The 23,682-nt window shown below is 52.4% G+C and overlaps 1 protein-coding gene across 5 annotated transcripts in view; it reads left to right on the top strand.

Annotated features, from left to right (window-relative positions):
• The window catches only part of Pwwp2a (PWWP domain containing 2A), a 34,981-nt gene extending 12,974 nt beyond the window's left edge, over window positions 1–22,007 (top strand). For 2 of the 5 annotated variants that reach the window (XM_042699570.1, XM_042699568.1), the window contains one exon: window positions 7,396–9,965. In XM_042699570.1, coding sequence (XP_042555504.1) covers window positions 7,396–9,034 — 1,639 coding nt within the window. In that variant the 3' untranslated portion in view covers window positions 9,035–9,965. Of the gene's footprint in view, window positions 1–7,395; window positions 9,966–16,290; window positions 16,302–20,931 lie in introns of those variants that run through there. The other 3 variants (XR_006150709.1, XM_042699571.1, XM_042699569.1) reach the window with 3 other exon arrangements.
• Window positions 22,008–23,682: the final 1,675 nt, after the last annotated feature.

Raw genomic sequence — 23,682 nt, 5'->3', positions numbered from 1 at the left:
GCTTGTTTAATTCTGTGCAGGTAATTCCTTAGAGGGTCTCTTGCTTAAAGAGTATAGTACTTAAAGAGGACACTATATTTGTGTAGTATTTTAAAAAGAATTCTGTCACTGTTGGAGGGAAAAAAATGGAAATCAGTTCAGCCTTGGTGCAGTGAGTAAATCCAAAGGAAATAGAGCCCTAGGTCAGAGTTGAGCTGTTGGAAGTTGCTCTATGTTCAAGTAAAGTCCCTGACTTTAAAAAGCAAAACTTTTAACAGTAAGTGACACAAAATAGAAATATGTCCGGCTTAAAATGGGTGCTTATTGGTAAACATTTCAGTTACTGTCTGGTGTTTTCCTTTGGAAAGGAATTTGGCCAGTGTTTGCCAGCTTCACCCTGAGCAGCAGTAGCAGTGATGCATATGTAAGTAGAGCATTGATTATAACACTAGAAATCTTGAGCAAACACTATAATTTTATTTGCCAGTAGGCAAATAAAGGCCCTTTCATTTGGCCAAGATAATTTATCAGTACAATTCAGTCCTAAATAGAACCCAAATACTAGACGTGTCCATACTTTCTGTAACCATAGCAGTTTAGATTGGACTTACATTTTGTCTTACTTTTGCATTATGTGCATTATGTCATATCTCTTGTCTTGACACAGGAACTGATAAACTCCAGTATTGTCACCCCTCAAAATTTGGCATATATTGCACTTTAAATTTTTGTTTTTGTCGGTTGGGGGCTTGAACTCTAGGCCTGGGCGCTGTCCCTCAGCTCTTCGGCTAGCACTCTGTCACTTGAGCCACAGCACTACTTCCAGTTTTCTGGTGGTTAATTGGAGATAAGAGTCTCATGGACTTTCCTGTCCTGGCTGGCTCTGAACTGTGATCCTCAGATCTCAGCCTCCTGAGTAGCTAGGATTACAGGCGTGAGCCACCAGTGCCTGGCTTAAATTCTTTTTTTTTTTTTTTTTTAAATTTTATTAGCAAACATTAGTTGTATAAGGGAGAAGGGTTCATAGTGACATTTTCACACAACGTGTCCTGATCAGCTTCACTTCTCTGTCACTCTTCCTGACCCCTTTCCTCTCCCTTCTTCTTCTGTGTGTGGGTGTGTGTGCGCGCGCGCCAGTCCTGGGTTTGAACTCAGGGCCTGGGCACTGTCCCTGAGCCTCTCTGTGCTCAAGGCTAGCACTCTACCACTGGAGCCACACCACCACTTTCTGCCCTGTTTATGTGGTGCTGAGGAAGGAATCAAACCCAGGGCTTCATGCATGGGAGGCAAGCACTCTACCACTAAGCCACATTCCCAGCCCCTCCTCTCCCTTCTTACTGGCATTTATTATTTTCGTTGAGGCGATAGCTATTTTCAAAACGTTTATTTTAGCTACTCGCAGGTGGCTCACACCTGTAATTCTAGCTACTCAGGAGGCTGATTTCTCTGAGGATTGCTGTTCGAAGCCAGCCTGAGCAGAAAAGTCTCTGTGAGATTCCTCTCTCCAGAAGTGGCACTGTGGCTCAAGTGGTAGAGCATTAGCTTTGAGCAAAAAGAGGATCAGGGACAGTGCGCAGGTCCTGAGTGCACAACCAAGAAAAAAGTTAATTTTAAATAATTCCTAGTCACAGGAAGTTGCAAAAATAGTATTTGAGAAGGGGGGTGGGATTTAGCTCATTGGAAGACCCCCTTCAGGGCCCTGAGTTCAGTCCTCAGTTCTGTAAACAGCAACAAAAAAGTACAGAGAGGTCTCTTGCGTCTTTGTATGTACATTTATTTACATATTGGTGTAAGAGCTTAGCACTGAACTACATTCTCTGCAGCTTTTCAGACTTTTTTTTGGGCCGGTCCTGGGTTTGAACTCAGGAACTTTATGCTCAAGGCTCATTTGAACTACAACTCCTGGCATTTTTGGTGGCTCATTGGAGGTAAGAGTTCCATGGACTTTGCTGCCCAACCTGGCTTCAATCTATGACTTTTAGGTGCTGGAATTAAAAATGCAAATAATACCTGGCTTTTTTTTTTTTTTTTTTTGTGGTCGGTGGTGAGGCTTGAATTCTGGGCCTGGGCGCTGTCCCTCAACTCATCAGCTCAAGGCTAGTGCTCTACCACTTGAGCCACAGGGCCACTTCCAGTTTTCTGGTGGTTAATTGGGGTTAAGAGTCTCATGGACATTCCTGCTGGGGCTGGCTTTGAACCGTGATCCTCAGATCTCGGCCTCCTGAGTAGCTAGGATGACAGGCGTGAGCCACCGGCGCCTGGCTTGCTGGCATATTTTGTGAGTGTGTGCATGTATATTGAAGATGGAATTCCTAGAGCCTGCACACACTCAGTGTGTCCCATCATGGAGCAGTGCCTCTAGACAGAGTTGTTCTGTAGTAGGTGAAAATGCAGACGGCTTCAAATTGTCATCAGATACAGGTTAGGGTTTGTAAGTTTCTCTAAACTAAGTTTCTCCTCAACTTTGGATCCTTGACTTCCATCCCAGAATAAGAATTTCTGGACAAGTTACAATGGTAAGAAAACTGGGCAGAGCCTTATTGAGTACATATGCAAGCAGGCAAGCAGACAAAAAAACCAGAAAAACTGGAGGCACCCTCTAACAGTGCGGCCCTCTAGCGGAGGGACGCACATCTCTTTGGTCTCGGGGTATTTTATTTTATTATGGAAAAGGCGGAAGACCTTATGCAAAGATAGGTGTTTGTCTTTGCTCTAATCACTCTTGGTGTTACTTTGTTTCTGGATGTTTTGGGCATTCTTTTCAGGTAAGAATGCATCCTGCCATGAAACAGATCCTTAAACTTCAGATTGTTGTCAGAATTTTTTTTATTTAATTTTTTATTTTGTGTTGTCTGTATTTTGGGGAGGAGGTCGCTTAGGTTTTGGGGGAAGCATTTTTCTTAGGATGGCCTACATCCTGCCAGACAAATATTAATTCTTGGGGTGAGATCTACATCTCTCGGGAAGGAATGCATCCTGTTCTCTTTGAAGCAAAGACAGCAGCACTTCTGTGTTTCTAAATACCATGCATCTGAGTTGCCTTCACCTGGCCTCATTTCCCTCAGTTTATCTTGCCTCAGAGTGAGTCACTAAGAAAGGTGGGGACAGAAAGCAGATCCGATCGGTCAGTTCTCGGAGTCTGGAGTACTTGTAAGAAGTTCATAAAGAGCTCAAGCCTTTTACTTATGTACTTGATCACTAAAGTTCTCAGTGGAGGCTGCTCTGGCCAGCACTGACCAAGTCTGTGTAAAAGAAAGCTAGAGTGATGCCCGTAACAGTTCTCACCCCAGGATCATTGTCGAGAACCTTGGGGCTCAGTGTGGGGGAGAATCTAGAAATCTCCATTTGCAAGCCCTCCTCCAGGGCTTTGTGATGAAGATTTCCAGACTGTTCAAGTTGAGAAGTTAGGCTGTTAGAGGGAAATACTTTATAGTCTTAGGAAGGCTGCAGCTTCATAGGTTAGTAGTTTTCAAACTTTTGAGCATATGGGGAGTACTTGTGAAGTACATTGTTTTTTTTCTGTTTGTCAATTGGGGGCCTTGTACTCTGGGCCTGAGCGCTGTTCCTGAGGTCTTCAGCTCAAGGCGAGGGCTCTACCACTTTGAGCCACAGCGCCGCTTCCTGAGGAGTGCACTTGAGAATTACCAGAGCAGCAGCATCACAGTTCCTTACTGTTGCTCTGAAGCACACTGAAATTTACACAGCCAGCCTCCACCCTGGCTGCAAGGGAAATGTTCTTGTGTGTGTGAGTGAGGCCATGTGAACCCTCTCATTTGTTACCTTCCTGGATGATTGAGGATGCTGAATGTATTTTTGTAAAAGTAGTATCCCACTAAAAAAAAGTGTTGATTATGTGTGCCTTACTTGCACCAGGATGGTTTCATTGTGCCATTTCATCCGTGCTTACATTGCATCCTGATCACCCCCCCCCCCCTTTTTGTCAGTCATGGGGCTTGAACTCTGGGCCTGGGCGCTGTCCCTCAGCTATTCAACTCAAGGTGAGTGCGCTACCATTTGAGCCACAGCGCCACTTCTGGTCTTCTGGTGGTTAATTGGAGATTTCCTGCCTGGGCTGGCTTTGAACTGTGATCCTCAGACCTCAGCCTCCTGAGTAGCTAGGATTATAGGCAGGAGCCACTGGCACCGGTCTAAATTCCCCCTTTTATAAACCGTCTCCCTTCCCCATCCCTCCCATCCCTGTTTCAAAGAGTGATTTCAACAAATTCAGTTGTTCTTTTATTCTCATATGCAAATCTAACTTTGACTGTGCTCACTTGTCTTGCCCCTCTCCTTAGTTCCTTAAGGATGTTTTACTTTTAAAATTACTTTTGTATTTAGCGAGTCTCTACCCAAAGTTGCCATTTTGCCTTTTTTTTTTTAAACTTTTCTTCCCATCTTCCGGCTTCTATCCATCACCAAGCAGTTAAGTACCTCCTTATTAAGAACATTTTTGGGAATGTGAATAGCTCCAGGTTGACCCCAATCCTGCAGAACAAAATACTTAGCCCTTGAGTATTTTTATGTTTATGAGGGAAAGGCAAAGAAAAAAAAATCGAGATGTGAAATAATAAATGTTTTGTTGAACTTCTAGGGTAAACATATCAGATTCTACAACTTGATATACCAGCTTTAAAGTAATTGTCTGACATTGAGAAGAAAAGTTAAAGAGATAAAGAGAACTCTATAGTGACTAAAATAATGCAAAATGACTGAAGTAAATTTTAGCCAAGAGAAATGTCACAACATTATTAACCTATTTATCAAGAGTTGCTTTCTGTGGAAAGTAGAAGGTTCAGTGGCAGGAGATCAGTGAGCAGTTTCATATACTAAGATGGATAACGCATGGTGGTGGCATGTGCCTGTAATCAGGACTTGGGAGGCAGAGGCAAGACAGCTCAAAAGTTTAAGGCCAGTTTGGGCTACATAGCAAGACCATGTCTCAAGAAAAAACCAAATGGGCCGGGAAGGTGGCTTAGTGGTAGAGTGCTTGCCTTGCATGCATGAGGCCCTGGGTTCGATTCCTCAGCACCACATAAGCAGAAAAAGCCACCAGTGGTGCTGTGGCTCAGGTGGTAGAGTGCTAGCTAGCCTTGAGCTGAAGAGCTGAGGGGCAGCACCCTGGCCGAGTTCAGGCTCCACGACAGACAAAAACCAAACCAAACTTTCATCTGTTTTAGTTATTCCTGTTGAAAATAAGAAGGAGCTGGGCACCTGTAATCTTAGCTACTGTAATTCATGCCTGTAATCTTAGCTACTCAGGAGGCTGAGATCTGAGGATCATAGTTCAAAGCCAGACAGGGCAGGAAAGTCTATGAGAAACCAGAAGTGGCGCTGTGGCTCAAGTGGTAGAGCACTAGTCTTGAGCTGAAGAGCTGAGGGACAGCGCTCAGGCTCAGAGTTCAAGCCCCACAACCGACACCAAAAAAAAAGAGGGAGGGCATTTCTGTTCTTGAGCCGTTGGTAGATGTGGGCACTTATGAAGCAGTAAGTTTCATAGAAATAGTGGTCTCTCCTTAGATAAGTTCCACAGAACACAGGACTGGCCTTGTCCTGTCCTCCTAAAAAGGGGCTGAAGGTCAGTGTGCAAACAGCACACGCAGGTGTCAGCTGTGATGCTTTTCTGCTGAATCTGACACTGAGGAGAATGTCTCTTCTTCCTGTTTCCCCTTCCGATCTCCCCCTCCCCCAGGCTTTTCTCTTTCTTTCTGGTTTATAAATGATGGAGGTAATTGTTGGTTCGTGGTAGTCCCGCAAAGAATTTCTGAAGCCATGTTTTTAGGTAACTAGAATCAGATACTTGGTTCATGTTGACTTTCTAATGCGGTTAGGTACCTAACCTCAGTATTCTTTTTTCATCAAGGTTATTGTGGACTTTTATGGGTGCTTGATGACACTTTAGAGAATCCAAGCTCTGAGGCAGACAAAACTCTACAAACGTTTGCGTAGTGTTGGAGGGGAGGGGCTCTACCTGACTGAGGACTTGGGGCCAGTCCTGGGACCTGAATTCAGGGCCTGGGTGCTGTCCTTGAGCCTGTTTGTGCTCAAGGCAAGCGTTCTTCCACTCGAGGCACATTGCCACTTTCAGCTTTTTCTGAGTACTTTATTGGAAATAAAAGTCTCATGGACTTTCCTGCTCTGGCTGGCTTTGAACTATGATACTCAGTTCTCAGATGTCCCTGGCACTTGGCTTCTCTCTTTTTTTCTTTAAAGTTGACTTGAACTCTGGGCCTGGGCGCTGTCCCTCAGCTCTTCACCTCAAGGCGAGCGCTCTGCCACTTGAGCCACAGCACCACTTCCGGTTTTCTGGTGGTTCATTGGAGATGAGTCTCATGGACTTTGCTGCCTGGGCTGGCTTTGAACTGCGATCCTCAGATCTCAGCTTCCTGAGAAGCTAGGATTGAGCCACCAGTGCCCAGCTCAGCTTTCTCTTTTTATTTGTATTTATTTATATTGTCAGTCATGGGGCTTGAACTCTGGGCCTGGGCGCTGTCCCTCAGCTCTTCAGCTCAAGGCGAGCGCTCTACCACTTGAGCTACAGCGCCACTTCTGATTTTCTTGTGGCTTATTGGAGATAGGAGTCTCAGGGGCTTTCCTGCCCGGGCTGGCCTTGAACTGGGATCCTCAGATCTCAGCCTCCTGAGTAGCTAGGATTACAGGCGTGAGCCACCAGCGCCCAGCTAGTTTTCTCTTTTTAAAAGAAACAGGGTCTTGCTCTGTAGCTCAGGCTGGCTTCAAATTCACGTGCCGTAGTTTCCTTGGCTTTGCAGTTTTCTTGCCTTCGCCACCTGAGCGCTGGGATTACAAGCGTGTTTCACCGTGTTTGTTGTTGTGAGGCTTATGTATTATGTAGTGTGTATATGTTTGTAGTTACATTTACTGAAAGAGTTGCACACCATACTGTTGCACAGCAATATATGACATCTGTATAAGCTGCCCAGTATTGTGTGTGTGTGTGTGAGCGCGTGCGTGCTGGCACTGAGGCTTGGGCTCCGGGCTCGCTCCTGCTTGGCTTTTCCGCTCAGTGCTAGCAGACAACCGCCAGAGCCACAGCTCCACTTGCAGACTTTACAGATGAGGTTCTTAGGCTGTGGTGTCACTGTGCGGCTTTGGGCCGTGAGCTGCGAGGGTTGCTGTGTAACCTCATTGATCACGGGTGCTAGCCATTGGCGCCCGCCCGGGCAGCTTTTTCTTTTTCTTGTCGGTGGTGGGGCTTGAACTCAGGGCCGGGCGCGGCCCTCAGCCCGTCAGCTCCAGGCAGGCGCTGAGCCATTTGCAGCTGCGGAGGAGGCGCTGGGGGCCGGAGCCAGGCCCGGTGCACGCGGGGCGCCGCCGCGCCGGAGGGCCGCTGGCTGGGTGGGAGGTGCCCGCCGGGCCGGAGGCGCTGCTGGCTCACGGCTCTCTCTCCGTTCTCCCCAGGTTCGGGCCCCACGGGATCCCGGTGACGGTGTTCCCCCGGAGGGAGTCCAAGGAGCGGCCGGAGCCGCGGGCGCCGGGCGCGGGCCCCGAGGCGGCGCTGGGCTGGACGGGCAAGCCGCCGCCGCTCTTCCACGAGGGCGCCCCGTACCCGCCGCCGCTGTTCATCAGGGACACCTACAACCAGTCCATACCTCAGCCGCCGCCGCGCAAGATCAAGCGGCCCAAGCGGAAGCTGTACCGCGAGGAGCCCACGTCCATCATGAACGCCATCAAGCTGCGGCCGCGCCAGGTGCTGTGCGAGAAGTGCAAGAACAGCGTGGCGGCCGAGCGGCGCGAGGCGCGGCGCGGCGCGGGCGAGGCGCAGGCGCAGGCGCACGCGCAGGCGCGCTGCGAGGAGCGCAAGCGCCGCAGCGAGGCCGCCGCCGCCGCCGCCGCCGCCGCGGCCGGCAAGAAGCTCAAGGGCGAGCCCAAGGTGGACGGCCGCGGCCCCGCCGAGGGCCCGCGGCGCGGCGCCGTGGTGAAGGTGCCGGGCCTGGGCCCCGGCCGCGCCCGCGTGGTGCGGGTGCCGGCGCAGGCGGCCGCCGCCGCCAAGGTGCTGCAGAGCAAGAACATGGACCACGCCAAGGCCCGCGAGGTGCTCAAGATGGCCAAGGAGAAGGCCCAGAAGAAGCCCAGCGAGTCGTCCACCTCGCGGGGCGCGCACGCCAAGGCGCACCTCTCGCGGCGCTACCAGAGCCCCGGCGCGGGCGCCCTGCCGCCCCGCGTGCGCTTAAAACCGCAGCGCTACCGCAACGAGGAGAACGACTCCTCCCTGAAGACGGGGCTGGAGCGCGTGCGCAGCGGCAAGCTGGCCCCCAAGCCGCCGGCGCGCTGCTCCTCCTCCCGCGCAGCAGGTGAGAGTCCCGCGCGCCGCCCGCGCCCGCGCCAGCCCCAGCCCGGGCCCCGCGCCCCGGGCCCGCGGGCCGGCGAGGCGGGCCCGGCGGCCGGCCAGGCGCGCGTGCCCGGCGCGCGGGAGCCCGCACGGACGCTGGGCGCGCGGGGCGGCCAGGGCGCGCTCGCGGTGTTCGTGACCCTGCACCAGAAGCCGGCCGACTCGTGCAGTGCTTCGGTGTGCAGCCTCGATAGCGCCGACGACCTGCAGTCCTCCAGCTCGGAGGCCAGCTGCTCCTCCGAGAGCTTTGCCTTTCCTCCCGGCGGCGTGCACGCGCCGCCCGCCGCCGCCGCCGCCGCCGCCCCGGAGGAAGACAAGGCAAAGCCCAGCCATTCCTTGAAAATGAGAATCTTTTCCAAAACCGTCTCTAAGTGCATCACACCCGATGGCAGGACCCTGTGTGTGGGGGACATTGTCTGGGCCAAGATCTATGGCTTCCCCTGGTGGCCGGCCCGCATCCTCACCATCACGGTGAGCCGCCGCGATAACGGCCTGCTGGCCCGCCAGGAGGCCCGCCTCGCCTGGTTCGGGTCCCCCACCACCTCCTCCCTCGCCCTGTCGCAGCTCTCCCCCTTCCTAGAAAACTTCCAGGCGCGCTTTAACAAGAAGAGAAAGGGCCTGTACCGCAAGGCCATCACAGAGGCGGCCAAGGCCGCCCGGCAGCTCACCCCCGAGGTGCGGGCTCTGTTGACCCAGTTTGAAACGTGAGCATGGACAGTCAGGTAGGCAAGCACCGCGGGAAGGCGCCCTAGGCCTGCCCGGCCCGGTGAGGAATGGCTTCTCCGCAGGGGCCCGGCCCAGCCCGGCCCAGCAGGGCGGGGAGACCGCCCTCGCCCGGCCGGCTTTTTATACTACCTTCTAGCCAGTTTTACACTTCAACTGAACACAGATCATTTTTATTTGTCGCGAGGGAGGGAGACTGTTGGCAGTGTTTCCCAAAAGTCTTGGAATCCAAGAACCACCTGAAGACATAAAAGCCATAGCCTCAACCGAAACTGCGATCCTGTGTGTGTACAGATACACTCTGTGTGTATCTGTGCACACACAACACACAAGCTACCCAGCTGTAGAATGACTGCCTGTCCCAGTGTGACCCTGGTTGGGTGTCCAGGCTTCTAGGTAGGGTTGGTGCGCTGGCTGAGCAGTGGCTATGGACGAACTAGAGACACAGCCTCCCTCTGCACGCAGTGGTGGAGCGCTGGCCGCAGCCTTCTTGACTGACTGACTGGCTCGCTGTTTACAAACAACCGCCCTGCCTCTGGCATCGGAAACCGTCATGTCAAACTCATGACACGTGCGAGCCATCACCACTTTCTTTTGTGCGGGGTATAACAGATTTTCACGTCTCTGGTTGGGTTAGATAGGTTTTGTTTGCACACACTGTACACGGCTAAATTTGGTCAAATTTCCTGACTGGCTGTTCCTAAGTCCTTAGGATATGTCCTAGGAAATTACACTTTGGGAATTAATTGTCACGTGTAATTGTTACATTTGGATGTTACCTAATTTGATCATTTAAAAGGAAATAAGGTATCTGTTTGCAGGTCAGAAAACAATGTAATTGTGTGATGCTCTGAAATGTAAAAAAAAAAAAGAAAAGAAAAAAGAAAACAAAAAATTGTAAATAAAATCAACTAAATCCAAATTATTTGTGTGTGTTTCTCAAAAAGCTTTGAAAAATTTCAAGATGGGAGGAAATTATTCTTGTAATAGTGTTGAGTGTTGAGGCGGTTGAACCTTAGGTTCTGCTCGCCGAGAGAACACAGGTGAACCACGAGCCCTGTGGAGCCGCGCACTTAGAACGCAGCTCTGTTTTTATCATCTTCAGCCTTAATCCCTTTATTACACAGCTCATGGACTTCTCTTGTGTGCACTAGGGAAAGCGCAGTCCCTCGCTTGCAGTGCCAACGCGGCACAGCTTCTAGTGACTTAGCTTGTGTCTTTATGCCCATCTGTCCTGAAGACTCGGTTCCTCAGTCAGCAGTTTTTGTGCTGTCTTCCAGTTGCCCAGGGTGGCTAGTTTCTTACCCAGAATTTAAATTTGTGTATCCTAAATTATAGATGATTTCAAGTTGACATTTAAAAACTCTTAAGCAGTTGTGTTACTGATCACATTACAATTGCATTTCTGAGTAATACAATTTGAAAGACACATTACTGTGAAACTAAACATGAATACAGGCTGGGAATCCATAGTGTTTGACAACTTCCTTAAGCTGGACCTTGCTTCAAGCACCTAGAATTGGAACTGGTGGTAGAACACCAGCCTTGAGTGGAAAAAGCCAAGTGACAGCACACAACCTTGAGTTCAAGCCCCAATACCAGCGCATGCACGTGCACACACACACACTCACACACAGTATGTAGAAGTGTCTTGTGGGTAACTCAATGCTTTTTGATTTTAATAAACACACAATAAAAGTGTTTCACTTGAACATATTCTTTCCTGCAAACAGAAACTGTTTTAAAGTTACTGGTTCTGATAGGTTGAAAGAAGTCAGTGCAATGGATGGGTTCGAGGGAGGTTTTTTTTAAAATTATTATACAGAGATTTTTTTTTTGAGTGTCTGTTTTAGATGAATGAATTTGTTCATTTAAGTAATTTTGGACTTAGGGGAGATTGAAAAGTCACCTGAATGAGCGATCTCGCTCTGTGAAGAAACGAGTGGGTTTTTCCCGTAATAGCGGCTTTAACATGGAGATTGCTAATACAGCCAGGTGCTTTGGTAAGTACACACTTAACCAAAGTGTGGCAGAAGCCAGACTTGGGTCATTTCAGAAGCCATGAGGTTGTAAAAAAAGGAAATAAACTGATTGTGGGGCACAACGTTCAACAGAATGTAGTGTTGCCTGCCTGTAATCTCAGCATCGCAGGTGGGTTTGAAGCTGGCCTGATTCGCGTAGTGATGACTCCTTTGCAAAAACAAGAGTCAGTTTTGTAGTTCATACCTCTGAGGAAAAGGTAGTATAATCCGAGGTGGTTAGGAATTAATTGTGCTGTATGCTCCTTCCAGTTAAACTTGCAATCTGGCATATGTCACGTCATTTCAGTAGGGAAATAGTTGTGAAAAACCTCTCATCTTTCAATGTATATTCTAAACACTAGTCAGATAGCTATACACTGAAAGTGTGTTGTAGGCAGAGTCTGGTGGGCTGGTGCATTCCGCTACTCCTGAGGGAGGCTGGAGCTTTGGAATTACAGCCCAGTCTGGGTAACCTGGTGTGTCTCCCTCTCAAGAACAGAATAGTATTAAGTGGGATCTTTTTGGTGCAGGCAGGTCCTAGGGCTTTAACTCAGGGCCTGGGGGCTGTCCCTGACTTGAGTCATGGCTTGCTTCACTTCTGGCTCTTAGAGCACTTAGTTGGAGATAAGTCCCATCACAGACTTTCCTGCCAGGCTAGCTTTGAACCACGATCCTCAGATCTCACTCAGCCTCCTGAGTAGGTAGGTTTATAGGCATGAGCTACCAGGCAGTGCCTGGCCAAAGTGAACATTTTTTTAGCTAGACGATTTTGTCCAGAATCTACTGCAGGTAGAGATGAAGACAGATTGGGCAATTGTAGGTTTCTCCTTGAAATGACAGGAGGCACTTTTTTTTGGGGGGGGGGGGTCCAGTCGTGGGGCCTGAACGCTGTCCTCTGCTCTTCAGCTCAAGGCTACCACCTGAGCTACAGCGCCACTTCTGCCTTTTTCTGCTTATGTGGTGCTGAGGAATCAAACCCGAGGGCCTCATGCATGCAAGGCAAGCAAGCATTCTACCACTGAGCCACCTTCCCAGCCCCAGAAGACATATTTTGTATGGTGATAAGCCAGTGGGCGTTGTTCCCCTCCTGCATAGTGCTATAGACAGACCTAAGAACTAAGGAAGTGGTAAAGCCAAAGAAGCAAAGTGCGGAGCTGTGGGAATCCAGAACTTCAGATAGAACCACGGGACACATTTGCCCGCCCCAGTTGTGTAGCAGGCCAGGGAGCCGACGCGGCTGGAAATGTCAGTCACTGGACCCTTGAGGCCGTCCGGAGGTGGCTGGGAGACTAGCATTCATGAGTGGGAAGTCTGTATAGAAGGACTTGATGGTTTTAGAAGACTTAAATGTTTTGTTGAGAAAACTTCGTGACAGTATTTGCCAATGAGTACTGAGTAGAACAGACAGCCCTTTAGATGTGAAGACGCAGTAGGCAAGATGGACTGAGTAGAACAGACAGCCCTTCAGATGTGAAGACGCGGTAGGCAAGATGAAACTTACAGTAAGATGAGCTAAATAAACATTAAACCCTGTTTAATGGATTCTGTTAATGGAAGGTTGTAGTTTAAAAACTTTTTTTCTTGTTGGTCACGGGGCTTGAACTCGGGGCCTAGGTGCTGTCCCTGAACTCTTTGTTCAAGGCCTAGTGTTCTACCACTTTGAGCTAGAGTTCCACCTATGATTACAGGTGTGAGCCACTAGTGCCTGGCTGGAAGGCTATACTTCTCTAAAGTCGGTTATGCTAACGGGAAGAAATATTTAAAGACTGCATGGAGGTGGGCACTTTGGCTCACATCTGTAATTCCAGCTACTCAGGAGACTGAGATCTGAGGACTACAATTTGCAGCTGGCCTTCACAGAAGTTTGTGAGACACTTGCCTCCAATTAACAAGCAGAAATCTGGAAGTTGAGCTGTGGCTCAAGTGGCAGAGTGCTAACCTTAAACAAAAAGGCCAAGAGATAGCAGCACCCAGGCCCAGAGTTCAAGCCCGAGAACACAAGAAATGATTGCACGGGGGCTGGGAAGGTGGCTCAGTGGTAGAGCGCTTGCCTTGCATGCACGAGGCCCTGGGTTCGATTCCTCAGCACCACATAAGCAGGAAAAAGGAAAAAAGCCAGAAGTGGCGCTGTGGCTCAAGTGGTAGAGCGCCAGCCTTGAGCTGAAGAGCTGAGGGACAGCGCCCAGGCCCAGAGTTAAGGCTTCATGACCAGACCCCCCCCCCCCCCCCAAAAAAAAAAAAAAAAAGGATTGCACGGAGGCTAGTTTTACTTTGAGCTGAATGACTGAATTGGGAATAAGAAATTAGTTTGGACTTAAAATTAGTTCTTCCTGTTGAAGTTGTGAATGTGCTGTGGTTCATGGTGCATTGTATTTGTAGTGGATTGGCAAGTGTCTAGAAAAGGCTGATGCTTCAATTGAAGGATTTATGTCCAGTGATGGCCTCCAGCAGGGGATTTGCTAAAGGGAGGAATGAATTTCCAAATATGGACAAATTTTGCTTTGGAATTGTACTAATATCATAGCTATTAAACTATAACCAAAATGCCTGGAATTCAGAACTGTCCTGGGATGGTGTGTTGCCAACTGCAGAAGAAAGCAGTCAGGAAGTGCATCTCCTATCTGATACTGAGTTGGCTGTCTGTGCATTCATTCATTCATTTCTTCATCTGCTAAGACTGCATCAGATTAAGTAGTGGACATCAGCAGTTACAGTTAGAATAAAGGAAGCTTCATGGTACTGTTTGGAAATGACTTTTTTTTTTCTTGCTGGTCCTGAGGCTTGAACTCTGGGCCTGGGTGCTGTCTCTGATCTCCTTTTGCTCAAGGCTAGAGCTCTATTAGTTGAGACACAGCGCCACTTCTAGCTTTCTCTATTAGAATTAAGTCTCATAGGCTTTCCTGCCTGAGCTAGCTTCAAACGACGATCCTCAGATCTCAGCCTCTGAGTAGCTAGGATGACAGGTATGAGCCAGGAAATGGTCATTCTTGCAGGTATGAATGACTAGAGGTGGTGGCCAGTGATGATGTTTCTTGGTTTTGGAACCAGAGCTTGGCTTCTTAAGTAGCTAGGATTCTAGGTATGAGCCATTGGTGCCTTGCATGTGTTGCCAGTGTTTGCAGGGTATTTTGGTATCTTTATTATGGATTGTTGACACTAGGGTCAGAAAAGAATATGGCTTTTTCTTTTGTTGTTTGTTTTGGGCTGGTTCTGGGGCTTGAAGCAGGGCCTGGGTGCTGTCTTGTAGCTTTTGTACGCAAGGTGAGCGCTTTGCCACTTGAACCGCAGCTCCATTTCTGGCTGTTTTTTTTTTTTTTTCTTCTCTCTTTTCTGTGATTAATTGGATATGAGCCTCATGGACTTTGCTGCTGGGCTGTTTTCAAAATGTGACCCTCAGCCTCTCGAGTAGCTGTGAGCCACCAGAGCCGGCTTGCTGGAAGGAAAGCTGTGGGAGTTCTCCTGGCTAGTGATGGAATGGTTCCCTCCTCCGGAGCCTTCCCTCCCCCTCCACCGAACCTGCAGTCCTGTGATGTTAGAACGGGAACCACCCCTTGAAGTTTCTGGTGAATTAATGTGACTCACTTAATTCAGTAGTGGAGAGCCTGGTGCTGGGGCCCGCAGGACTGGCCACTGCGGGTACTGCAATCTTAAGGATCATGGTTTGAAGCCAGCTGGACAGAGAAGTCCATGAAACTCCTCCCTCTAGCAAAAAGCTAGACTGGAGGCATGGTGCAAGGGATAGAGTGCCAGCCATGAGCAAAAAAAGGTGAGCCCAAGCCCAAGTGGGAGGACTTGAGTTCAGGCGCTGGTGCTGACAGAAGGAGCAACAGCAGCGACAGCCAACGCTTCGTTCAGACGATCCCCTTCTGGTGGGAAGGACTTTTTTTTTTTTTTTGGGGTCCGGTTGTGGGGCCTGAACTCTGGGCCTGGGCGCTGTCCCTCAGCTCTTCAGCTCCAGGCTAGCACTCTACCACTTGAGCCACAGCACCACTTCCGGCTTTTTTTTTCCCCTGCTTAATGTGGTGCTGAGGAATCGAACCCAGGGCCTCGTGCATGCAAGGCAAGCGCTCTACCACTGAGCCACCTTCCCAGTCCCCGGCGAGATAATTCTTTTTTTTTTGGGTCCGGTCGTGGGGCCTGAACTCTGGGCCTGGGCGCTGTCCCTCAGCTCTTCAGCTCAAGGTTAGCGCTCTACCACTTGAGCCACAGCGCCACTTCTGGCTTTTTTCTTTTCTGCTTATGTGGTGCTGAGGAATTGAACCCAGGGCCTCAGGCATGCAAGGCAAGCGCTCTACCCCTGAGCCACCTTCCCAGCCAGTGAGATAATTCTTACCCACACACGTGACTGGAATTGTGGAGCGGGCCCGCTGGTCCGTGGAGGGGGGCATCTCCACCAGCCGGGCACCTCGGCCTCCCCCGTGTGCGTGACAGACCGCAGCGCTGCAGTCTCCTCGCCCCAGCTCTAGCAAATCCCAGCTGTTCACATCCTGGGAGAAATTCATTTTGGGATTAGGTGGAATTCAGTGCCTTTCATCTCTGGAAAATGCAGTTGCTGAAGTGTGTCACTTGGGGGCGTGTGAAGTAACAGGAGAAGGCTCAGGTGAATTTCTGATTGGTTGTTGAAAGGTCTGGTGGGGGGCAGTGGCTACAGCCCAGTGGGAGCCTGCGACTGAGTGTGCACAGGGTCCTGGGTTCAGTCCCCAGCAAACCCTCTCCCCCCTCCCCCACCTACATAAGGTCTCTTTTATTTATTTATTTGTCGGTCGTGGGGCTTGAACTCTGGGCCTGGGCGTTGTCCCTCAGCTCTTAAGCTCAAGGCGAGCACTCTCGGATGAGGCTCAAGAGGTAGAGCACCTGCCTAGCAAGCCTGACTCCCTGAGTTCAAACCTCAGTGCTGCCGAACTTGGACTTGGCGCATAATCTGCTTGTAATGATGCATAGTTCATGTTCACACGTTTTTTCTTTCCCTTTTAGAAAATGACTTGGTTGTGCGGGAGGTGAGGGCACGTCCGCCCCTGCAGTGTCCCGCCCCACGCTCCCAGCGCGCCTTCCCCTTTTCACCGCTTCAGAGACTTTGTAGCCTTGGGGTTCAGGTGCAGAGGTGCACACGGGAGGTGCACACGGGAGATGCGCAGGGCGCAGGGCACGGCACTCGGAGGCGGCGGGAGGGCGACGGGTGGGCTTGGAGTGGCAGCGCATGTGCGGGGGCCGGGGCAGCAGCCGGGCCAGGCGTTAACCGAGCCAGAACCGCTCTTGTGCTTGGTAGGCTGGTGGCTGAAGTGCTGGCTCTGGAGAGCAGTGCTGGGTTCTGAACCCGCCGCGTGGCCCGTGACGCGCAGTCTGGTGGGTACCACAGAGCTGCTCTCTGGCGTGGGGAGAGCGTGTGTGTGTGTGTGTGTGTGTGTGTGTGTGTGTGCAGTGGGCAGCGCCGGGTGCGGGGTGCTACGCATCCTCGTGCCTGCCGGCATCGGCCGGCAGGGGTGACATGGGTGCTGGATCTCAGTAGCCATGTGATTACCCCCTCTGCTGTTGAGTCCTGGAAGTGGGGTTTTGGAGGTCCTGATGAGAGCCCTCAGGTGCGCTGGCTGCCCACTGCCACCCAGGCCAGGGCCTCTGCTCTCTGGCGTGAGTCTGGCACCCACGGCTTGGCAAGAGGAAGAACTGGAGATTACTGTGGCCCTTTGCATTGAAAACTTGTGTTGTTGTTGTTGGCTGTGGGATTGCGCTCTGCCACTTTGAGCCACAGAGCCACTTCCGGTTTTCTAGTGGTTATTTAGAGATGGAAGTCTCACAGGCAATCCCCAGATCTCAGCCCCCTGAGTACCTGGGATTACAGGCGTGAGCCACCGGCCCCTGGCTGATTTACATTTTGTTTTTTGTCAGTGTATGGGGGCACTATCCCTGAGCCTCTTTGTTCTCAAGGCTAGCACTAGTCTCCACCTGAGCCACAGGGTACCACTTCCGGGCTGGCTTGGAACCTCAGCACCCTGCCGAACTAGAAGTTCTTTTTTTTTTTTTTTGGTTGGTCGTGGTCCTGAACTCTGGGCCTGGGCGCTGTCCGGCTTTTTCTGCTTATGTGGTGCTGAGGAATCGAACCCAGGGCCTCATGCATGCAAGGCAAGCGCTCTACCACTGAGCTACCTTTCCTGACCCTGAACTAGAGGTTTTTAAAAGACCAACTGTCACCTAATTAGTGCAGTGCTGTGATCCATGAATTTATCTTCGTTGTGCTTGAAGCTAAGGAGTGAGCACGGAAACAAGTGTGTTTAGACGCAGGATTAAATCTGCAGGCCTGTGCGCAGTGTTTGAAGTCTGGTCTGACATCTGCGAGAGCTGGCGTGGGGGAGCGGGAGCGGCTGCTGGGGGCAGGAACTGGTGGAAAGGGCTTCTGCAGGGTCCTGGAGTTGGTGACGCCATACAGGCAGGGCAGGGACTGTGGCCTGGGGCTGCAGAGGCCGGGAGGCCCCAACACTCGGCTAGTGGAGGCGGTGCCGTTGTTAGACAGGGTGGGGACCGCAGGCTGCCTGGCCTGTGCCATCCGTGTCCCTGCAGGGCAGCTTCGGTGCCTCCTCCTGCGGGCTCGGGGCAGAGTGCCCTCTGCTGGCCACGGCTGCAGCCGCACTGTGGAAAGCTGCCGCTCCCCACATCAGTTCAAAACGAACACTCAGCAGCTGAGTTGTGTTTTAGCCATTTTTTCTGTAAAATGAATTAAAAACTTCCAAAAAGGTGGACTTAGAAGAAACACTGCTGCTTTTATTCATCTGGTTTTGTCTCCGTAGATCTCTACAAATGGTGACGGACCCTGTGGGTGGTCCGGGCTGGCGGCAGTGAAGCAGCTGGGCGTCTGTCCTGTGCGCCCGGCTCTTCCCCTGCCGTCTGCCTCCACCTTGGTAGCTGGTTGTGCTGCGCGCATGCGGGGCCCGTGCACGGGAAGCCGAGCTGTGCACTGCACGCTCCTGCACGCCACGCCACGCCACGCCACGGGCGGCATCTGTGTTTTCACTGTCACCTTATGTGACGTTGACCGTCGTCAGCTCTTACTGTGTAGGTCTAAGACGCTAGTAGAACATGGGAGCCGGGCGCCGGTGGGCCACGTCTGTAATCCTAGTTACTGGGAGCTGAGATCGGATCTGAGGAGTGGGATCTGAGGAGTGTGGTTTGAAGTCAGCCTGGGAAGAAATCCTTTCTCAAAAAAAAAAAAAAAAAAAGAAGCCCGGGCTGGGAAGGTGGCTCAGTGGTAGAGTGCTTGCCTTGCATGCCTGAGGCCCTGGGTTCGATTCCTTAGCAGCACATAAGCAAAAAAAAAAAAAAAGCCGGAAGTGGTGTTGGGACAGCACCCAGGCCCAGAGTTCAGGCCCCATGACTGGACCCTCCCCCCAAAAAAGTCCCCAAATCCAAAGTGGAGCTGTAGCTAAGCGCTAGGTGCCAAGGGACAGTGCCAGTGCCCTGAGTTGAAGCCCTGCACGCGGGCTTGCTGTCGACACTAGTTGCTGGCAGTTAAATGTGGCGTTAATGTATTTACATGCTTGCTTCCCCCTTTGACATTTTCTTACTCTTGAGATGATGCCGTGAGGTTCACTGACTTCTGCGCGGTGGGAAGGTTCTGGGAAGCGAGTGCTCCCTGTGTTCCTTCTACACTTTAGACCCTTATTCCTTTAAAGACGTAGCCACCTCCCTTCCCTTTGGCGTGGCAGAAGGGCACCTCGCGTCTGCCATTCCCGCCAGCTCTGAGGGCGTAGTGTACATCAGAGATTGTCTTGTGACTTTGGACTCTTACCTGTAAAGGCTTTACACCGACCTCGAAGTCAGGAAGTGGATACCAGATTTTGAGAAAAAGAGAAATAGAATCCTGCATGAAGATGTGAGGATTGTGGTTCGAAGCCAGCCCAGGTAGGAATGTCTGTGAGACTCTCCAGTGAACCACCAGAAAATGGCAAGTGGCGCTGTGGCTCTAGTGGTAGAGCGCTCGCCTTGAGCTGAAGAGCCGAGGGACAGCGCAGCGCCAGGCTCAGAGTTCAGGCCCCATGGCGGATGAAAGTCTGAGTGATATGCCAGCTGAGTAGCGTGAGTGAAGTAGAACAGCCAGTTTTTTGGGTGGTTCTGTAATTTGAGCTCACAGCCTGTGCTTGCCAGGCAAGCGCTTACCCCGGCCATTTCTCAGTGCTGAATATCAGTGCTACTCTTTCTCAAAGGCAAGAAGTATATGCACCTTTTAATTGAGTATGTGCAGTAGTGAGTGTGTGTGCGTGTGTGTGGAGTTGGTTGTGGGGCTTGAGTTCGGGGCCTGGCCACCATCCCAGAGCTCTTGTGTTCAAGGGGAGTGCTCTACACGCTGGGCCGCAGCGCACTTCTGCACTTCGGGTCTCATGGGGACTTTTCAGCCGGGGCTGTCTTTGAACTGCAAGCCTCAGGTCTCAGGATTACAGGCGTGAGCCCCGGCGCCTAGCAGTACAGTGTTTATGGCTGGAAGTAAGCTTCCATCGTTTGAAGAGGAATGGGGTGGGACTTCCTGGGGAATGTGTTTCATAGGCGTTTTCCAGCTCAGAGAAGGAAGCGCGGTGGCCACACTGGGACGCAGCGGAGCGGCAGTATCTGTCCAGCCTTAGGGAAGTTCCTTTTGTATTCGGCGTGCTCTCTTTCTGGTGTGAGAAGCCCTTTGCTTCTGGCGGCCGCGTCTCTGGCGGTGCCTGGCGCCAGACCGAGGCTGGGCCGGGCGTGGAGGACTCCCACTGCGCGCAGCAGGTTGCTCAGTCAGTTCTGGTTCTGGCAGGCGTCTGGGCCGCAGGCCGTGCACTCCTGCGTGGCGTCCTGGACCTGGCTGGTGTGGGGGGGCGTGTCCTGTCGCAGCTGGTGTGGGGGGGGGGGCCCTGTCCTGTCGCAGCTGGTGTGGGGGGGGGGCCCTGTCCTGTCGCAGCTGGTGTGGGGGGTCCTGTCCTGTCGCAGCTGGTGTAGGGGGGGGCCCTGTCCTGTCGCAGCTGGTGTGGGGGGTCCTGTCCTGTCGCAGCTGGTGTAGGGGGCCTGTCCTGTCGCAGCTGGTGTGGGGGGGGGCGTGTCGCAGCTGGTGTAGGGGGGCCCTGTCCTGTCGCAGCTGGTGTAGGGGGCCCTGTCCTGTCGCAGCTGGCGTAGGGGGCCCTGTCCTGTCGCAGCTGGTGTGGGGGGGCCCTGTCCTGTCGCAGCTGGTGTGGGGGCCCTGTCCTGTCGCAGCTGGTGTAGGGGTCCTGTCCTGTCGCAGCTGGTGTGGGGGGCCCTGTCCTGTCGCAGCTGGTGTAGGGGGTCCTGTCCTGTCGCAGCTGGTGTAGGGGGGCCCTGTCCTGTCGCAGCTGGTGTGGGGGGCCCTGTCCTGTCGCAGCTGGTGTAGGGGGTCCTGTCCTGTCGCAGCTGGTGTGGGGGGGCCCTGTCCTGTCGCAGCTGGTGTGGGGGCCCTGTCCTGTCGCAGCTGGTGTAGGGGGTCCTGTCCTGTCGCAGCGGTGTGCGCCCCCCCCCCCCCCCGCTGTGCGCATGTGCAGCGCTCCCTACACACCTGCTTGAGACCACCCGGCCTGGGTGGAGGGAGGCCGAGATTTCTAGTCCTTCACCCTACCTAGCTTGGGATGAATGCCAAGCTAAAGCTCACAGGGAATATTGTTAGTGGGCGCATGCGCGTGACCACGTATGGCGTCAACAAGGCAGGTGCGCGTTGTCGCGCCAGTCATGTTTTCTTGGCCAGCTGCGCTTCAGAAATGAAGGGCCAACGCTCATGGCTTAGAAGGGCGAATTCTGTGTCCACCCAGGTGCGGTGGGCGCGACCGACGCCAGGGCTTCCTCCCTCCCGTGATCACCTGTGCGTAACGTGGTTCTCTCCCTGTCTTTACTGTATTTCAGCACAGAGACACTAGCGGGCTGCTGGTTCCGCGGACCTGCGCGCCGCAGCCCCTGCGCCGGGAGAGGCCAGCGGAGTAACGCCGAGGCGGTGCCAGCCGGCAGTCCGTAAGGGGCGAACGTAGCAAACTCCGGAGGAGGTGGTAGTGTGGCAATAATGATGCATGAGAGGAGGCGTGGTTTGAACACACCGGAACTCGCCGGACTGTCCCGTCTGGAGCAGCGCAGACACACCTCTTTACAATGTGAAGTTCTGTGCATGGGTTGACACACAAGTGTGGAGTTATCTTTCCTACTTACGCTCTACGTTCTTCAGTTCAGACTCGAGGGAAGGATTCCCCACGCGGCTCACCCAGGAGGCAGCGGTGGCCGCGTTGCTCAGCCGGTGCCCTTCCGCAGGAAAGCCGTCTGCACCCCGCGGGACGGCTGCAAAGTGCCCTACTCACTCCGCAGACAACCCAGACCTTTGTTGGTTTTCCTTTTTTCTTTTCTTTTTTTTAACTAAAGCAGGACTTACCTTGGATATCCGTTTGCTTGTTAGAACATATTCAGGTGTATTTATTTGCCACTAGTATTTAACATTTTGTGCACACACACTCACCTTTTCATACTGACGCCCAGAGCTCGGCTAGCGTTGGTCTTGGGTGGAAATGCACACTCCCGGAACCACCCTCCATTCTACTGAGCTGGAAAGGTCAGGAAGGGAGGAGACGGCAGAACTCGGAAGTGGCCTCTCTGCGGAGCGCCCGCCTCCACGCAGGCGCGGGCCCTGGGACGGTGCCTGGCAGAGATTTGTAAAGTCAGTGTGAATGTTTTGTGCATGGAACACGAGTTCTTACTAGAAATCGTAATTTTCTTTCTTATCTTTGCTAAATATATACTCTGAAAAAAAAAACACCTTAATTTTTCTTTTTAATGAATGGAGAAAACGTGAGAAAACTGGATGGACCTGTTAGTACTACATTTCTATGGCATTTTATATTTGATGGTGCCGTACTTTTAATAATAAAACAAATTTTTTAGTGGCGATACTTATTTTTTAAACCAGAAAGATGAAACCACGATACCATATTGATTACTTATTACAAAAAAAAGGGGGGGGGAAATGCCAAAAAATAAGGAACACACACAGTTCATCTTCAGCCCGGCGCGGGCTCGGCTGATGAATCTTTCCACGTGTCCCTGGTCGCCTGACAAAACCCACGCCGAGGACCAGGGCGAGGCTGTGGGTTAGAGCTGCACGGCACTTCCTCTACCTGCCTGCCATCTGTTCTCTAACTCAAGAGGAAAAAGGCAGCGAGGCTGGAGTCTAGTGAGCTGAGCCTCCGTTCCGGGTGCGGTCCACGGGAAGCCGACGGGGCTGGGCGTGCGCGTGCTCGCTTCCGCTCCACCCTAACCCCAGCCGGGCCTGGGCTCTGCGTGCGCGTGCGCGCTTCCGCTCCACCCTTACACCAGCCGGGCCACGGGAAGCCGACGGGGCTCGGCGTGCGCGTGCGCGCTTCCGCTCCACCCTTACACCAGCCGGGCCTGGGCTCAGCGTGCGCGTGCGCGCTTCCGCTCCACCCTAACACCAGCCGGGCCTCGGGAAGCCGACGGGGCTGGGCGTGCGCGTGCTCGCTTCTGCTCCACCCTAACCCCAGCTGGGCCTCGGGAAGCCTGTGCGCGTGCCGTGCTGGGCCCGGCGGGGCGATGCGCTGGACATCTTTAAAGCTTCAGGATGCTTTCGTAGCGTGGTGGAAATGACCAAGAAGTAACTAAAAGGCGAAAGGGTTGGGAGGCCACGTATTTTTTTCTCGTGATAAATTCTCAAAGGCGTGTCGTGACGAAACCAGATTTTTTCACTTTTTTAACATGAAGCTTGGTGGTATTTGAAACCCGGACCTCCCATGCTGCGATTTCACGTTCATTGCTTTTGTTGCTTAATATTTAAGCTTGGCCTCATGCCGCCTCCGTCTGTGCTTCAAATCCTCACGAGCCTATTTCATTTTGTAGACTTGAATGACAAATTGTTTCTCACCTAAGTATGCTCAGAGTTCAATGTTGAAGGATATTGTGTAACATTTATCCAATAAAGTCTTTGATTTTTTACAAATGGGTTTACTTCGGAGGGGTTAGATGTTTGTTGTTGTTTTAAAGGAGTTTTAAAAAGCTCACTGTTTTCAGCGAAGAGCCTCGAGCCCCTCGCGGCGCTGGGGCAGCTCTGTCTCCGGAGGCGAGGAAGGCTGGTTGGATTGCGACCCGGACGGATGGAGGCCGCCGCGCTGCGCGGAGCGGAGCGCGCCCAGGGCTGCTTTGGCTCGGGCGGCTGGGAGCTGCCCCCAGCGGGAGCCGGTGCCCCTGAGGCTGGCCCAGACAGACAGGTCGGTCTACACTCGGTATGTTCTCTATCCCATCAGAATAGAGGCCACGCCACGCGTTGTTGTGGAGTCGTGAGTCGCAGACATCTTCCCGCTTCAGCTTATCTAGGCGAGTGTGGCGAGGACGGTGCTACGGCAGGCGGCGGGGAGGACGATGGCGCGCGGGCGGCCACGCACCGCGGCTTGTCTCCACGCAGCTCCGAGCCCGGGTCCCCCGCTGGCTCCTGCCGCCGCGCCGCGCCGCTCCCTTCACCAGCGATGCTCTTCTCAGGGCTGCAATAAAGCGTGCCTTCCTCCGGGGCCGAGGCCACGGCGACCCCGCGGCTTCGCCCCAGGAAGCGCCAGGCCTCGAGCAGGGGCGGGCGTGAGGACGGCCTCCGCGGAGGAGGTGCAGGGC

The sequence above is a fragment of the Dipodomys spectabilis genome, unplaced genomic scaffold (assembly GCF_019054845.1).
Source record: "Dipodomys spectabilis isolate Male_0828 unplaced genomic scaffold, ASM1905484v1 ptg000258l, whole genome shotgun sequence".
Taxonomy (NCBI): domain Eukaryota; kingdom Metazoa; phylum Chordata; class Mammalia; order Rodentia; family Heteromyidae; genus Dipodomys; species Dipodomys spectabilis.
The sequence above is the reverse complement of the archived record's forward strand: the minus strand, read 5'-3'. Positions and strand labels throughout refer to the sequence as shown.